This window comes from Caretta caretta, chromosome 12 (genome assembly GCF_965140235.1).
Source record: "Caretta caretta isolate rCarCar2 chromosome 12, rCarCar1.hap1, whole genome shotgun sequence".
Lineage (NCBI taxonomy): Eukaryota > Metazoa > Chordata > Testudines > Cheloniidae > Caretta > Caretta caretta.
Genome location: NC_134217.1, coordinates 9864867 through 9879506, shown reverse-complemented (window position 1 = coordinate 9879506; position 14640 = coordinate 9864867). Strand labels below are relative to the sequence as shown.

Genomic DNA, 14640 nt, shown 5'->3' with positions numbered 1-14640 from the left:
AAAAGTAAAAATGTAAGTGTCTGAGCATTTTTTTTAAAATGCTGGGCTGTCATCCTCAGGGAGCTAAGAAATCAATGGGTCATGTAGAAAAAGATCAGAAACTAGATCATGTCTGAGTGGTCCAGATTTTCAGAAATGCTCCCACACAATTGCAAGCCTAATGATTTTCATGCAAATGGAATGTTTTGGGCATTCACAAATAATTATTTGTGTCCAACTGGTTTATGCATTCAGATGAACGAGTTTGCTGTGCCGTTACCTTAGCTCTGTATGTACATTAGAGACTTACTTTGGGGTATTTATTTCACAGTCACTTGTAAAAACATGCCCCTATATTTTGTTTCTACTGTGCCCATCCCTGTAATATTGAAATCAAGCACTGTTCTGTATAGATCACATACTCAGTTTATATATTGGTTTGAAGTCAACCTTAGATTATACAGAAAATGGTTCCTCTGTAGACAAAGCCTTAGCTTCAGCCACATCTTTTTAATCTATGATCCAATTTTCCTCAGGTGTTCTCTGCATAGAAAACCTTCTTGAATAGCCTGAGATGTAAATTTAAACGGTGGTTTAGCTTCTGTTGCATGGGAAGAGTTTTAACAGATTTAATAATTTTATTAAGATGTTAAAATAAAAAAATATGGTACAGAGTTTAAGCGTAGAAGTTTCTGGTTATCAAGAAATAAGGTACAGATTATCAAGGGGTGCAAAGTTCAGTTTAGGATCAGATGGCAGAAGGAATACATAATCTGCAATATCCCCGATAGGGGGTAAAAGTTTAATGGGTCAAAGTACAGACATTGAGATATGGGGATATGTTGTTCATATTATGGCTATGTTCAGGTGTGGAGTATAATGAGTGGATACGATGATGAGGATGGATTTAAAACCCCAGAAAAGCCACTCTTATCCCAAAGAAGTGTCCATACCAGGAAGGTGGGGGTGTGTGTGTGGGGGGGTGTTAATACATGGATAACAGTGTCTGTAGAACTGGTAACGCTTTCATGTGCAGACAAAGCCTCGGACACTGAGTCAACTGGAAGACAACTGAGAAAGCGATGTGGAGATATCATCAGCATGTCAAGTATACAGCCTTTCATAGTCTATCCCAGCAATCCCACAGACATTGACTAATAGAGGTGATAGGATTGAGCCATGCAAGGAGGAGAGCCCTGAGGGGAGCAGCAGCCTATCCATCGCACTCTGGAATTTCTCTGACAAAAAGTGAAGTCAGCAGAATGCAACGGGGTCCACCACTGCAGCTATCCTTCTGATCTGAGGCTGAAGGACATTGCTGGTTCCAGCTTGATATGCATGGATGTCTGCCCTGTGTCCATGGCCAGGAGAACATCATCCCCTAGCCAGTGCAACTCAGATGTAAACATTATAACATCTGAGTTGCTTTCAACAAACTGCCTGGGCTTGAAGCTTTTTTGCAGGCTGCTCCAAAAATATCTGTACCACTCCGTGTCTGTGTGCGCACGCGTGCACGAGAAAGGGAATAACCCAGTAATGCAGTCCGCTTGGCTGAGTGGAAGAACAATGATGGTCAGGGCAAAATTGGGGAGTTTATAGAGAAAGAGCCAAAAATCAATTTAGAAGAACAAGAAGGCTAATTTTGACCTTTAACATTTACGTTGCTCCACTGTGTCACTAAGCTATGACAGTTATTGTCTTGCATCCTGTAACAGGTCTGTCTGGTACAGCAGTTTCTCATTTGAAGGTTGGCATCTTGGAACATGATACCTACTTACTCATGAAAGTTTCTGAAACCTGGGTTTTGAGTTATGCTTGGTGCAGTCTAGTATTTTGAGTTACTTCTTGTTCATAGATACCAGATGTCATCCAGCCCTCAGTGTTAACAGAAAAAATTGATTTTTTGGCCTTTAATTTTCTTTGACTTTCCTTTCTGATGAGCTGTTTTAGACACCAAAAGCAAAGAAACAAGACAACTTTTTGGAGAGGAGAAATAAAGCCAATATTGTGTTTGACTTACTTTTGTCAGTTCAGTGGCTCCTTCTCAACACAGTATGCATGCATGGAACAAGCACTGATTCTTCTGGAGGGAAGGGACTGTTTCTTTATTATATGAAAGCACAGTGCCTAGCTCAGTGCGGCTTTGATCTCAGTTGGGGTCTTGAAGTATTAACATAATACACACCAATAGATTATTTATTATTTGTAACAGTATAGCAATTCCTACATTTCTAACCTGGGGTTTCCACATGGTAAGGTAGCATTGTGTGAACTTTGCATTTTAAGATGAGTATAACTCCTGGCAAAAATGAGGAGTACTTTTATGCTGGCTGAAGCGTAGCTATGATTTTAGGTTATCAGACTTCTTTTTTTTTTTTGTAAGAACATACTTCTGCTGACATGATCCATGCATCCTTTGATATGAAGCCTAGTGCTCAAAGTCCTCTTGAACTGGTGTGACTTTGGGAAACGGCAACATACGTTCAGCATGTGTGTAGTAGGGAACAATATTTACAACCCCAAAAGTTCAAAAATTATGAGTCAAATCCCCCCCCAAATCGTGACATTTTCTATTTGTCTTTTAGTATGTCTGGGTCTGTTTTTTTTATTTTTGAACTCGTGTGTGTGTTAGTGGTGCCAGTTCTCTCAAATTTATCTGGTAAGATGATTTTTTCCATCCCCCCTGCAGGCTGCCAGGTGGAGTGGAGTTTCCAGCTTCTCCCCAAAATTCTAATTAATTTTGTGGTCACGCACCCATCTTCCCATCCCCCAGCCCAGCTATTAACTATACCCTCCTGCCCCAGTGTACAAACCCCACACTAGAGAGAGGGGTCAAGTAGCTGCTCTGGGCCCAGGCAGCCACACCCTTGCAGCGGATGCACAGGCTGAAGGAGGAGCTGAGAAGGGGAGCAGGCAGCCAGTGTAGGCTAACACACCTCCTATGCTCTGAAGCTCTGCAGAAGAAGCATGGTGGGAGGCCCACCTGCTGGGGCCCCTAGCTAGTGATGGTCTATCTGAACTGCTGAGGAAAAAGGACTCTAGAGATTTGCAAGGTTGGAGACTTCCTGCTTAATTTATTTTATTTACATGCCTCTGCTGCTCCCTCTTGCAGGGGGAGGCTAGTAGGAAGTGATCCAGGGAGGGAGGTAGTTGCGTAGCACTCCAGGGTGCAGGATTCATATATAAGAATGTAACTTAAAAGACAATATTCATTCATCCCCTCTGACACATTTCTCTGTCTGATGAACAGCTATTGATCACAATAAAGGTGTTTTGGGAGCAGAAAGAGACAGCAAACTGTACACAGAGAATAACCTCATGCCCAAAGACCCCTCACTCTGAGGCCCTCCAGGAACGAGTGGACCAAGAACTGAGTTTAATTTCACTTCATGGGGAATTGGGGGGTGGAGCAAGTTGTACTCCCAGGTTGAGACCTTATATGTCAAGTGTCAGATCAAAGCAAATGAATACAGCTGGGTTGGAACTCCTTGGAGAAAGGAGGTATATTTATACTGGAAATGGTGACAGATTCTGTAACTGTATCAGCACTGCCCATGTGCCACTGAGATAAGTGATTACTGCAAGCGGGGAGAAGATGCAGACTGTTATATACGTATTTGAGTCAAATTGGGGAGATCCATAGCATACCACTGCAAGCCTATAAATCACTGTTCCAAAGGGCAGGGAATTTACAGCACCCAGTCCATTCAAGGGATTCAACGCTTGCGAGTGCTGCCTTGTCAGCACCTCTTGTGCAGCACCCCTTTCCTGTGGTGCCCATTTGCATTGCAATAAACTAATCAGTTTCCGAGGGTGACAAGTTAACAGCTGCGTTGTCTTCTTGCTCTCCGTCCCAATTAACTAACAGGAGAGGAGGGGGCTTCTGCTCTTTCCCGGGCAAATGCTGCCCCCATTGTACAGCCCTGGTACCCTGGGAAATTCACCAGGGGAGGAGGAGTCAGGATGCTTCCCATCCCAAGTCACAAGATGGCTACAGATAGAACCACCTCGAGCCGCTGCTGCAGCCTAAGAGCTACAGTAGCTCAGTTGCTTCTATGGCTGCAGGGTGCCCCTTTGAGGGAGGACAGAGGAACTGGCCCTTCCCCTGCGTGGGTTCTAGGCTGGGACAAGAAATTCCACTGCACCTTTTCTCTGTGCATAAGCACATCTGCACATCCAGTGTGGGCTCCCGAAGACCTGGCTGGGGCATAAGAACCACACCAGATGCACAAGCATCAGGGCAATTGCAGAAGGCTGGGAAGAGAGCAAAGAATAAGGAATCCACAATTGTATCTAGAGAGGCTATTATATCCATTCAGATAACTGCCCGTCAGATGGCTGCATGGATTGGAGGGGGAAGTCAAAAGAAAAAGTTTCCTGGCAGTTGAAGTAGCACCCAGAAATGACTGTTTTTACCCGCAGCAACCAGGTACTTGGAGACCCAATATGGATATACCCAGCTCATCAAACAGATGTACATTTCCTGAGTTCATTCAGTAATTTAGAAAATAGAAATATGTGGAGAAAGACTCTAGTTAATCAGAATAATGTAACTTCCCATTTTTATTTTAAATAGGTTGTTACATTATTTCAGAATTTCAGCACTTGACTAGCATAAACCAACCAGTCTTTCTTTCTTTCTTTCTTTCTTTCTTTTTTTTTTTTTTGCGCATAATCCTGTCATGAAGCTTCCATTGAACCTGGATATATAGCAATATATTTCACTGTGAACTTTCCATTCCTGGTATAACGTTTGGGCATGCCCTCAGCATTCACAGGGATGAATTTTCTGCATGCCAGTGTCACACCTTGAGATGCGCAAAGTGAGATTGCCATAACCAGAGTCTGAGATGAAAGGACCACAGCATGATTATATGGACTCTTCTGTGAGCTCTCACCCCATCGCTTAGACGGACATTGCTGAGCATAATCTTACATTCCATTTATGTCCAGTGGGAGAAGGTTACCTGGGGTTTCCATGTAAGTGGAGAATAGGGTAACCAGGTAGCAAGTGTAAAAAAATCAGGATGGGGGTGAGGCATAATAGGTGCCTGTAAGACAAAGCCCAGAATATCTGGACTGTTCCTATAAAATCGGGACATCTGGTCACTCTAGGTGAAGGGAGCAGGATTCCTGGTGGCCAGTTTCTACAGATACTTTTCCCCCCAGGTTGCTGGCACTTTATCACAGAGCTCTGCGCCTTTCTTTTTAGGTGTATGAGAGCGGGACCAACGTGGACCAGTTTGTGACCCGTTTCCTACTGAAGGAGACTGCAAACCAGATCCAGTCTCTGCTGAGCTCTGTGGAGAGTGCTGTTGATGCCATTGATGAACAAACCAATCAGATCAGGTTGGTAATATCTTCTTGTCTTCCGCATTCCGCACCCTGCTGCTGCTCTAATAGACTAATCTGTTGTGTTTGTGAACCAGTCTTTTTTACTACCACGTGTTGGTGTGCAATTTTGACAACAATTTCTCCCATTAACAAGTCTGGTTTACAATACTGGAAACATATTGCATCCATTCATATTGATAAGTGTCAAACAGTGATCTCTTTCTTTTTTAGCAAATGCATCAAACCCTTAATATTTCCCAATATGACCCAGAACATTTTGTGTTCCAAAGTAGCTAGTGCAAGTATCTGCATTTCAGTGCATCCCATAGCTATGGCTGTGTAGTTTCCTATTTCTAAATTTTTTTTTCTTATGGATAAGCCATGTGGTAGTATTAAGCCATTACTAAAGATTCCATCGGCCTTTTAGGTTACCCAGACCAATTTGGACCAAGTCTACATTGGCATGTACTTGTTTTTGTATCAGGCTGTCCTGTAGCTGGGACAGAAAGCTTAATTTATTTTTAAGTTCCTGCAGGTCTTCAGTATTTTTTTTTTTAAACACACAACAGTGCTAGCAACAAGACAAAACACAAGACAAAACATAGAACACAGAACACAATTTCTATTGTGACAGTAGATTCATGGTATTGGGTTGCTTTTCAGCTGGCATCAGCTTTTCCTGATTTTCTCAAAGACAAAAAGAACATGTTTCTACCCCTTTTGGGGTGGCAGATTATTGCTTAAAATATTTCTTTTACAAATACCCTTGCTGATTGCAGGCAAAATAGAGAAATTGCCCCCACATTTTCCTGTTTTTGTTCTATAGGCAGGCCAGGTTTCAATGGCTTTTATCTTTTAAGGGTTATGGGGAAATTATCCCACTGTTTAGTCATTAAATCCCTGAGTTTTCCTTCTTATACAGCAGACCAAGTTTGTAATGTTTTTCCTGCTGTGTTAAGCTTTAAGTTTTATTTACAGGTAATAACCGAGAAGCATCATTACCATACGACCTTAAAGGATTTTTCCAAAAATCATACACACTATACGTTGTTACAGGGATACTTATTATCATTAAATTTATTAAAATTATCTTGTTATCCCATGCCTTTTATTTAGACAATTTGTTTGCTGACCAGGTATGTCCTTTATCTGCAGCTCCTTTGTGCTGCTAGTTCTTTCCTTCATCATTTAGGTAATTTGCATTTTCACAGAAACTTCCTGCTTTTGGATTTAAAGCCATCAGCAGCTCAGAGAATCTATCTTAAAAGGGACACAATCAACTTTCACCAGAGTTTTGATTACTTTTAACTTCTGCTTCCAAAACACACAGCAATCTGAAAAAAGAAAACCCAACCTATTGTGGCTCCCTTTGGAGCCCTAATAGCATTTTAATTAAGTAGCATGGTATGTTTGCATTTCTTTTGCCCCTTCTACAATATACCCTGCACATGTTCTGGGGCAAATGCACATTCCTTCCATAGTTTAACTTCTATAACATTATCCAGATCCATTTTTACATAAGGTGTCACTATTTCTTTTTTTGCTTACAGAGTTTTCATGTACCTTTATCAAAGTGACAGTCTGATTACTCAGAGCCATTTTAAGACTCAGTGTTTCTAACATTGCTTCTTTTTGTTTTGTGCACCTCACCCCTGCTGTTGCTTCAGAGGGGCACTGTCTTTTTTTAATTTTTTTTTTTTACTACAACTCTCATCTGCTATTTTGTTACAAAAACAAACAAACAAAAATCAAACAAACAAACAAAAAGAATCCAGAATTTTTTTTTTATATTCTCCTGATTTTGACTGCCCTGCTGCAGCCACAACTTAAAAACATTTTAAATTTTTTAAAGCATTGAGTTACCTTTTAAGGGTTCGCAAAAAGAAAAGGAGTACTTGTGGCACCTTAGAGACTAACCAATTTATTTGAGCATGAGCTTTCGTGAGCTACAGCTCACTTCATCAGATGTTTACCGTGGAAACTGTAAACATCTGATGAAGTGAGCTGTAGCTCACGAAAGCTCATGCTCAAATAAATTGGTTAGTCTCTAAGGTGCCACAAGTACTCCTTTTCTTTTTGCGAATACAGACTAACACGGCTGTTCCTCTGAAACCTTTTAAGGGTTAAATGCCAAATCCCAAAGCCAAACAACACTAATTACCTGTGTCTAGCAAAAAGGTCTGTCAGTTTTGCAACTTTGAATTAAAGAGTCAAATGGATTTTTAGTGGCATTATTTAAAACAAAAACAAAACTAACTGGTCCTTAGAACTTTACATATTTACACACACACAGACAGATACATACACGTTTTCTTTTCCTTAACATCCCTTCCACACTGCTCTGTTTTTTACATCTTACATTCCCTTTATACATTTGAGGCAGTTAAGTTCCAATAGAACCCTCTTATGTTCTTTTATCAAATTTGACTAAATTGTCCAGTCAAATGATTTTAATCAGATAGTTTATTTTTGCCTGGCTAATTTACAGACATTCCTTTGGAAAAGGGCCCATTTTTCTTTCAGAATGGCTGCAAAGAAACCAAGAATGCTCTTTCTCTAACACTTTTCCTTTTTAACATTTTTGGTTAAAAGTTGTTTGGGTGAAATACAAAGTTTAACTGCTTAATTCCCTCCAGCCTCTGCAGAGTTAACTTTTTTTTTTTTTACTCTCTTTTCTCTTTGTAATTATGCCTGGGGGTGCCGTACATAGGACCTTCTCCCCCTTTACCTGCCTCCCTCCAGCCTCTGCAGAGTTAACTTTTTCACTCTTTTTGTATTCCTGGAGTGCCTCTTTCACTATTTTCAGCTGGCTTTGGGTATTTGTAGCCAGCACCTTCCAATTGTCTGCTCCCTTTTCCGTTTGTGCCTTTTCCTCTTTACATGAAGACAAGCGGAGGGAAGAATCCTTACATGCCTCCCACAACAACCAAATTGCTGCTGCATCTCTTTTGGCAGCACTAGAAGGTTTGTATATGAGGATATACTGAGCCAATCTATCCTCTAGGTCCGAAATAGTGCAGACATCAGCTAGGGCTTGTTTAGTCTAAGGACTGTGCCCAAATTTTTGAAGGATTTGTTTAAAAGGTGTAATTTCTTTAACAAAAGGTGAGGTTGGAGTTCCTTCTGACTCCATTCCTCCCTCTGGTACTGGCTTACCCTGTTTTCTTTTAAACATCTTAACATGGATATTTCAATCTCTTTGTCACTGCTGGTATTACTTAGCAAGTGACACAGCCTAGATTCTGAAATCATAGCTTAATCTATGCGTTTTTCCCTTGCTACCTTCCCGGAGGCCAGCAGGTCCCCTGCTACCTTCCCGGAGGCCAGCAGGTCCCCTGCTACCTTCCCGGAGGCCAGCAGGTCCAGTTAACCTATTTCTCCCTGCTACCTTCTCAGAGGCCAGCAGGTCCGGTTAACCTGTTCTTCCCTGCTATCTTCTCGGAGGCCAGCAGGTCCCCTGCTACCTTCCCGGAGGCCAGCAGGTCTAGTTTAATTTGTTTTCCCTGCTACCTTCTCAGAGGCCAGCAGGTCCCCTGCTACCTTCTCGGGCCAGCAGGTCTGGTTTAATCTGTTTTCCCTACTACCTTCTCGGAGGCCAGCAGGTCCCTTGCTACCTTCTCGGAGGCCAGCAGGTCTGGTTAACCTAATAGAAATGCCTAGCTCACGAGAGCTGGCGGTGTGCACACCAATATTTACAATAACTGAGGTTTTTTACCAATATTCCCCCTTTCGCATTTCTCCACCAAAATGTTGTACCAATAAAATAAAAACCAGCAGGATCTTATTAAAGGGGAAAAGGCAAAATACCACATTTATTGTGAATACAGAAAGAATCATAGGAAGCAGTTAGTTCTAGTTATAACATTCCATTCAATCTCATATCTATTCACACATTCATTCATACAAATACACACACACACAGGTTCTGCAAGGTTGTTATCATAGTTACCAGCCTTAGAGTTGCTCATGCCAAGTCACTGGCCAGGTGGCCTGGACATGAGGAGGGAGCAGGGCCTTGTCAGATGCTCATCTGATGCTCCTGGAAGTTGGTTTGCAGAATCAGACCCCAAAGTTCTCACTTTTTAGAGTCTATTTTTATAGGAATTTCTTCCTATGCCAGTCTATGGGAATTGCTTCATCATGCTGTTGCTGAATCAATCAGCAGATAGCACATTCCTGACGGCTCCAAGATGTTATCTTGTTCTTTGGTTCTCCCATTCTTGAGGCTGTTGGGTGGATTCCAGTCTGCCCTCCGGGGGGTCCTCTGGTTATTTCCACTTGACGCCTTCTTCAGCCGATGGACACTGGATTCTTAGGCTGGCACCTCCCTGATCATTCAGTTATTATCCACACCAAGCATCCATCCACATACATCCTCTATCTCTATTTTAATCACAATTGTTAATACAACAAAAGGGCGGGGAGTCTCTGGGTGCTGTTTCTGTTGTTAGAGTATTGCTTTGAGTCTCTCTCTCTGTGAATTGCTTTGAGAATAGACTCTGTCTTAGAATGTACTAACACAATTAGCAGCTTGCAAGTTTCACGCATGGAGGGAGAGAAACAGTACCAAAAACCAAGAGACCTCTTAATTAGTAATACCCTGGAATTTAAACTCTGGGGAATGAAACTCATTTGTGATTTTAATACAGAACTTCTTTAATATGATCCAACATAATCCCCCTTTTGACACTAAGATTTATAATCGTCAGTGTCACTTTCCATGTAGCCTATTCAAGAGAAAGTACTGTGAGGCAATTTGAGTTTGTGATTCCAATTCATGCCACATACATGATCCTAGTGATGTATCTTTACTACAAGGTTCTGGGGCAACAGGCAAGGTGAGGCACACCCACTTCTGAGGAGTCCATTCGGTACAACCTCTAGTGTCCAATAGCTTCCCTCTTATGTTCTTTTATCAAATTTGACTAAATTGTCCAGTCAAATGATTTTAATCAGATAGTTTATTTTTGCCTGGCTAATTTACAGACATTCAATGTAATTCAATGTTGATGAATTTGCATGATGAAGCAATTCCCATAGACTGGCATAGGAAGAAATTCCTATAAAAATAGACTCTAAAAAGTGAGAACTTTGGGGTCTGATTCTGCAAACCAACTTCCAGGAGCATCAGATGAGCATCTGACAAGGCCCTGCTCCCTCCTCATGTCCAGGCCACCTGGCCAGTGGCTTGGCATGAGCAACTCTAAGGCTGGTAACTATGATAACAACCTTGCAGAACCTGTGTGTGTGTATGTGTGTGTGTGTGTTTGTATGAATGAATGTGTGAATAGATATGAGATTGAATGGAATGTTATAACTAGAACTAACTGCTTCCTATGATTCTTTCTGTATTCACAATAAATGTGGTATTTTGCCCTTTTCCCTTTAATAAGATCCTGCTGGTTTTTATTTTATTAGTACAACACACGGTGCTGCTGGGGAATGTTTCTGTATTGCGTGTCTTGAACTGGTGTAGCCAGTTTACTTCATAGTGTATCATGGAACAAGCAGGCAAGTGAAACTAGAAGCTCAAACTAGAAATAGGAAACCAAGTTTTCATTTTGATAAGTTGGAAACATACTTCAAAGAGTGAAAAGTGTGACGTTCACCCTTGTGCAAAGAGCTACCACCAGGAGGCCAGACACCATTTAAGACCTCAGGGCGATCCTTTCCCATGTGCTAGGGAGAACAGCATGTCCTCCTCTCCATGGCTGGCCAGTGCTTGGGGCATGTCCTCACCATCTCACTCCATCTCTTTCAAGGTAGCTTGTGTCCCAGCATGTGAGACAGGTCCTGAGCTCAGGGAAGCAAAGAGATTGCAGTGGATAGGCCCCTGTACTGCGAGGAAGAATGAAGGAAGAGGGGTGCATGATCCCTCCACACCCACACAAGGGCCTGCCAAATTCTGGCCATTGGGATTGCATGCAAGAACTGAGCTGTGCAAGGTAGCTTGTTTTGGTGGTGTTGGACTCTGCACATTGGCTTGGAAACTTAGTGCTACTGATGAGGACTGCACTGCAGGCATTAATCTTCCATCAGAAAAGAAATAGCATTGAAGCAGCTGCTAACACAGAACTGAAAGGCACTTGCAAATAAATGTAATAAAAATGCAGGTCATGTCTGAGACCTCATCTACCTTGACAGCATCCCTTGCAGTCTGTTTATAAATAAGTAATGATTTTTAAAAAGACCTCAGGAGCTGCTACCTGGCATTTTGCTGAACCCAAAGCTCTTGGTAATTTTACTCTTTGTGAGGAGGCATTGGGAAATAGATCAGTCGGGAGATGGCTGTACGGCCAATAGATAGTTGATGCAAGCAGGCAAACAAAAGTGCTTTCACTCAAAGCTTCTACTTTAATTAGGCTCCAGCACTTACACATGTCCACAACAGGTTAATAGAGCACCCCAAATCACCCCCAGATTCATATTTACCCAGGGTCTTGAGGAGATCTCGAGTGGATAACCATAGACTTCCAGCAGCCAGTCTTCTGTTTGCAGGGGAACTTGAGAGGTGTCCAAGTGTTGGAGTGGCCACCACGCTCAGATTTCTTCCTCTCTCTATATCCAATTTGTTAGTATTACGTAGCTTGCTCATCAAAAAACCTGCTGAGTAGAAGGTAAGTTCAGGGTGGAGATTTCCAGTGTGTCAGGCAAGGGGTTTTCCATCAGTTTAACCAGCTGTATTTCACACAAGTCATAGGTAACTATTGCCAAACTTTCCATCTTGCGAAACCACATGCTTCAGAAAAACAACTCAAGTCAGGAGGGCAGAGGGTCATGTTTACTCCTCAAGGTCACTCCTTCGCCCTCCCATCCTGGTCTGTTAGTTGTGCTAAGGTTTCAGAAAGGCCTCCTTTTTGCTGCTTTCAACAAAAACATAACAACTGGTATTCCAGTTGTGGGCAATGGTTCACGCATGTTACTGGGCTTTGGGCTATCAAAACTCTGCCCCTAGAGAGCCCCAAACTAAACCTCATCCTACCTTCCTCTCGGCTTTCCTGCTCCCTTACGAATATTGAATCGTCATCCATTTTGGAAAGTTTTGGATTTAAGACTACTTCCAACTGCTATAAAATGTAATGATCTGTAATTTCTGGGAGTGCTGACCTGGCTACTCTTGAGTCAGTTCAGCATGTTTCACCAGCACGTACTTAAAAATAGAAATTTCTTCAGGCACTCATGTGCACTGTTAGATAATCTGTGTTTCATTGCAAGCTTATTTTGCTTGGAGAACTGGTTTAAGCTAAATTGACAAAAGCTTTGCAGGTATAGGTGCAGCTACACTTGGGGGCCTTTGCTGGCTGATCACATCCTGGACCAGAATACCTATGCAAACAGAAGTCCGTAGGTAGGCACAGTCGTACTGCATGTGCAATTTGATATAAACTAACTGCTGGGTATCTGTGAGTTATCTGGGCTTGGGCGTGGCAAATGTAAGTAACTCAGTGTAATTATTCACGTGGATGAAGTTACTCACCTGTGTAAGTGTTTATAGGATCAGGGCCTTAATTTGCAAGGCAGTTTCAAGGGGGAGAACTCTATTACCGAGATAAGTGTTACCTAATTTTTCATTCTCTCCTCCAGCTCTCATGGTTGAGGACTCTTGTAGTCTTCACCTTTATTGCATGTACTCCACACTGCTCTCAAAACCTCTTCATGGCTGCTTTGTGCTAGGGTGCTTTGTGCTACTTGATCATTTTCTGTTTTTCTCTTCTAATAACTTTCCCTTTGAAAAAACAACATCCATTAAATCTGGCGACCTCAAGCCTTTTCTCCTAACACACTCGCATAAGTGTGTCTCTCTATCTCTGGTTTTTTGGCCCCATTCTCTGAAACCCAGAAGACTTTGTCTCAGTTCCTCGTTCTCTTTTCATTTCCCTTCCATTGGAAGGTTCCCAGTCTTGAGAGAGAGGAGGAGACTCCCTGCCCTTCATTTCTACCCGAGAGAATCAGAGTGAGACGCTGACGTTATATTTAAAATGTCTGTCATTTGTGTGAATCTCTTTGGTCGTTGACTATAGCCGTAAGATGTTATGACTTGTAGCCACATATGTGTAGCTTTTAGTGGGAAATTCTGTGAGCTGTCTCCCGTCTGTTGCATAGCTATCCATTATGGCATTCTGCACCTTCGTCCAAAACATCTGGTACAGGCCACTGGATACTAGGGCCAAAATAGCCATTGGTCTGACCCAGTCTGCTATTTCCTATGTTGCTGTGTTTCTCTATTGCCAGGCAAAGGAAATCACATGATAGACTCAACTAATAAAAGTAAATACTTAGCATTTATCTAGTGTTTTGTATCTTCAGTGCGTTATACAAATATTTAATTCAGTTATTCCAAAATACTTCAGTGAGCGTTCAAAGCTGGAACAGCCTACAGTAACTTGTCCACGGCCACCCAGCAAGTCATCGGTGGATCCAAGATTATAATCTGGCTCCCAGTTCCTTGCTAGAATATGTTGCATCTCTTGAGGCATTTTTTGGTGTTATAGATGTGCGTAAATGGGAAGTTTCTACCCACTCATTTTAAGATGCCTCTGGATCCCTTAAACAGATCAGAAGAGGCCTTTTGAGGGCCAGAAGGGGGAAAATTGACAGACATTTTGGATGTTGCAATGGAAGAGGGTTTGGATAAAGATGTGAAAAGCAGACTGTTCTGGATCTCTATAAGAGGTTATGAAAAGGGCGAACCCTCCAGGAACCAGCCTATATCTGTTCTGGTGCAAATTACCCCACTTACTACCTTTAGTGAAGGGTTTACCTTGAAGAGTAACATACAGATACTGAACCAGATGCTCAGCTGGGGTAAATCGGCATCGCTCCATCTGAAAACAGTGGTAGCATCTAAAGACCCCTACTAAAGATAACAAAATGTGTTAAATAAAAACACACAGTAAGGGACAGTCTCTACCCCAAAGAGCTTACAGTCTAAATGGACAAGACCAACACAGGGTGAGAGGGGAAATAGCAGAGTGTGTGTGTCATAGAATCATAGAATATCAGGGTTGGAAGGGACCCCAGAAGGTCATCTAGTCCAACCCCCTGCTCGAAGCAGGACCAATTCCCAGTTAAATCATCCCAGCCAGGGCTTTGTCAAGCCTGACCTTAAAAACCTCTAAGGAAGGAGATTCTACCACCTCCCTAGGTAACGCATTCCAGTGTTTCACCACCCTCCTAGTGAAAAAGTTTTTCCTAATATCCAATCTAAACCTCCCCTCTGCAGTGACCTCTGGTCTTCTGATGTGCTAATAAGTATGATCCAATGTAAAAATGGCTGAGGAGGCCATTATCTGTCAGGATGTAGTGCATCCCATAGTTCTCCACTCT

The 14640-nt window shown here is 42.2% G+C and overlaps 1 protein-coding gene across 3 annotated transcripts in view; it reads left to right on the top strand.

Moving 5' to 3' along the window:
* Nucleotides 1–14640, top strand: part of NECAB2 (N-terminal EF-hand calcium binding protein 2) — a 359662-nt gene that overhangs the window by 271438 nt on the left and 73584 nt on the right. For all 3 annotated transcript variants that reach the window (XM_075118339.1, XM_075118338.1, XM_048870602.2), the window contains exon 6: nucleotides 5192–5328. In XM_075118339.1, coding sequence (XP_074974440.1) covers nucleotides 5192–5328 — 137 coding nt within the window. The remainder of the gene's footprint in view (nucleotides 1–5191; nucleotides 5329–14640) is intronic.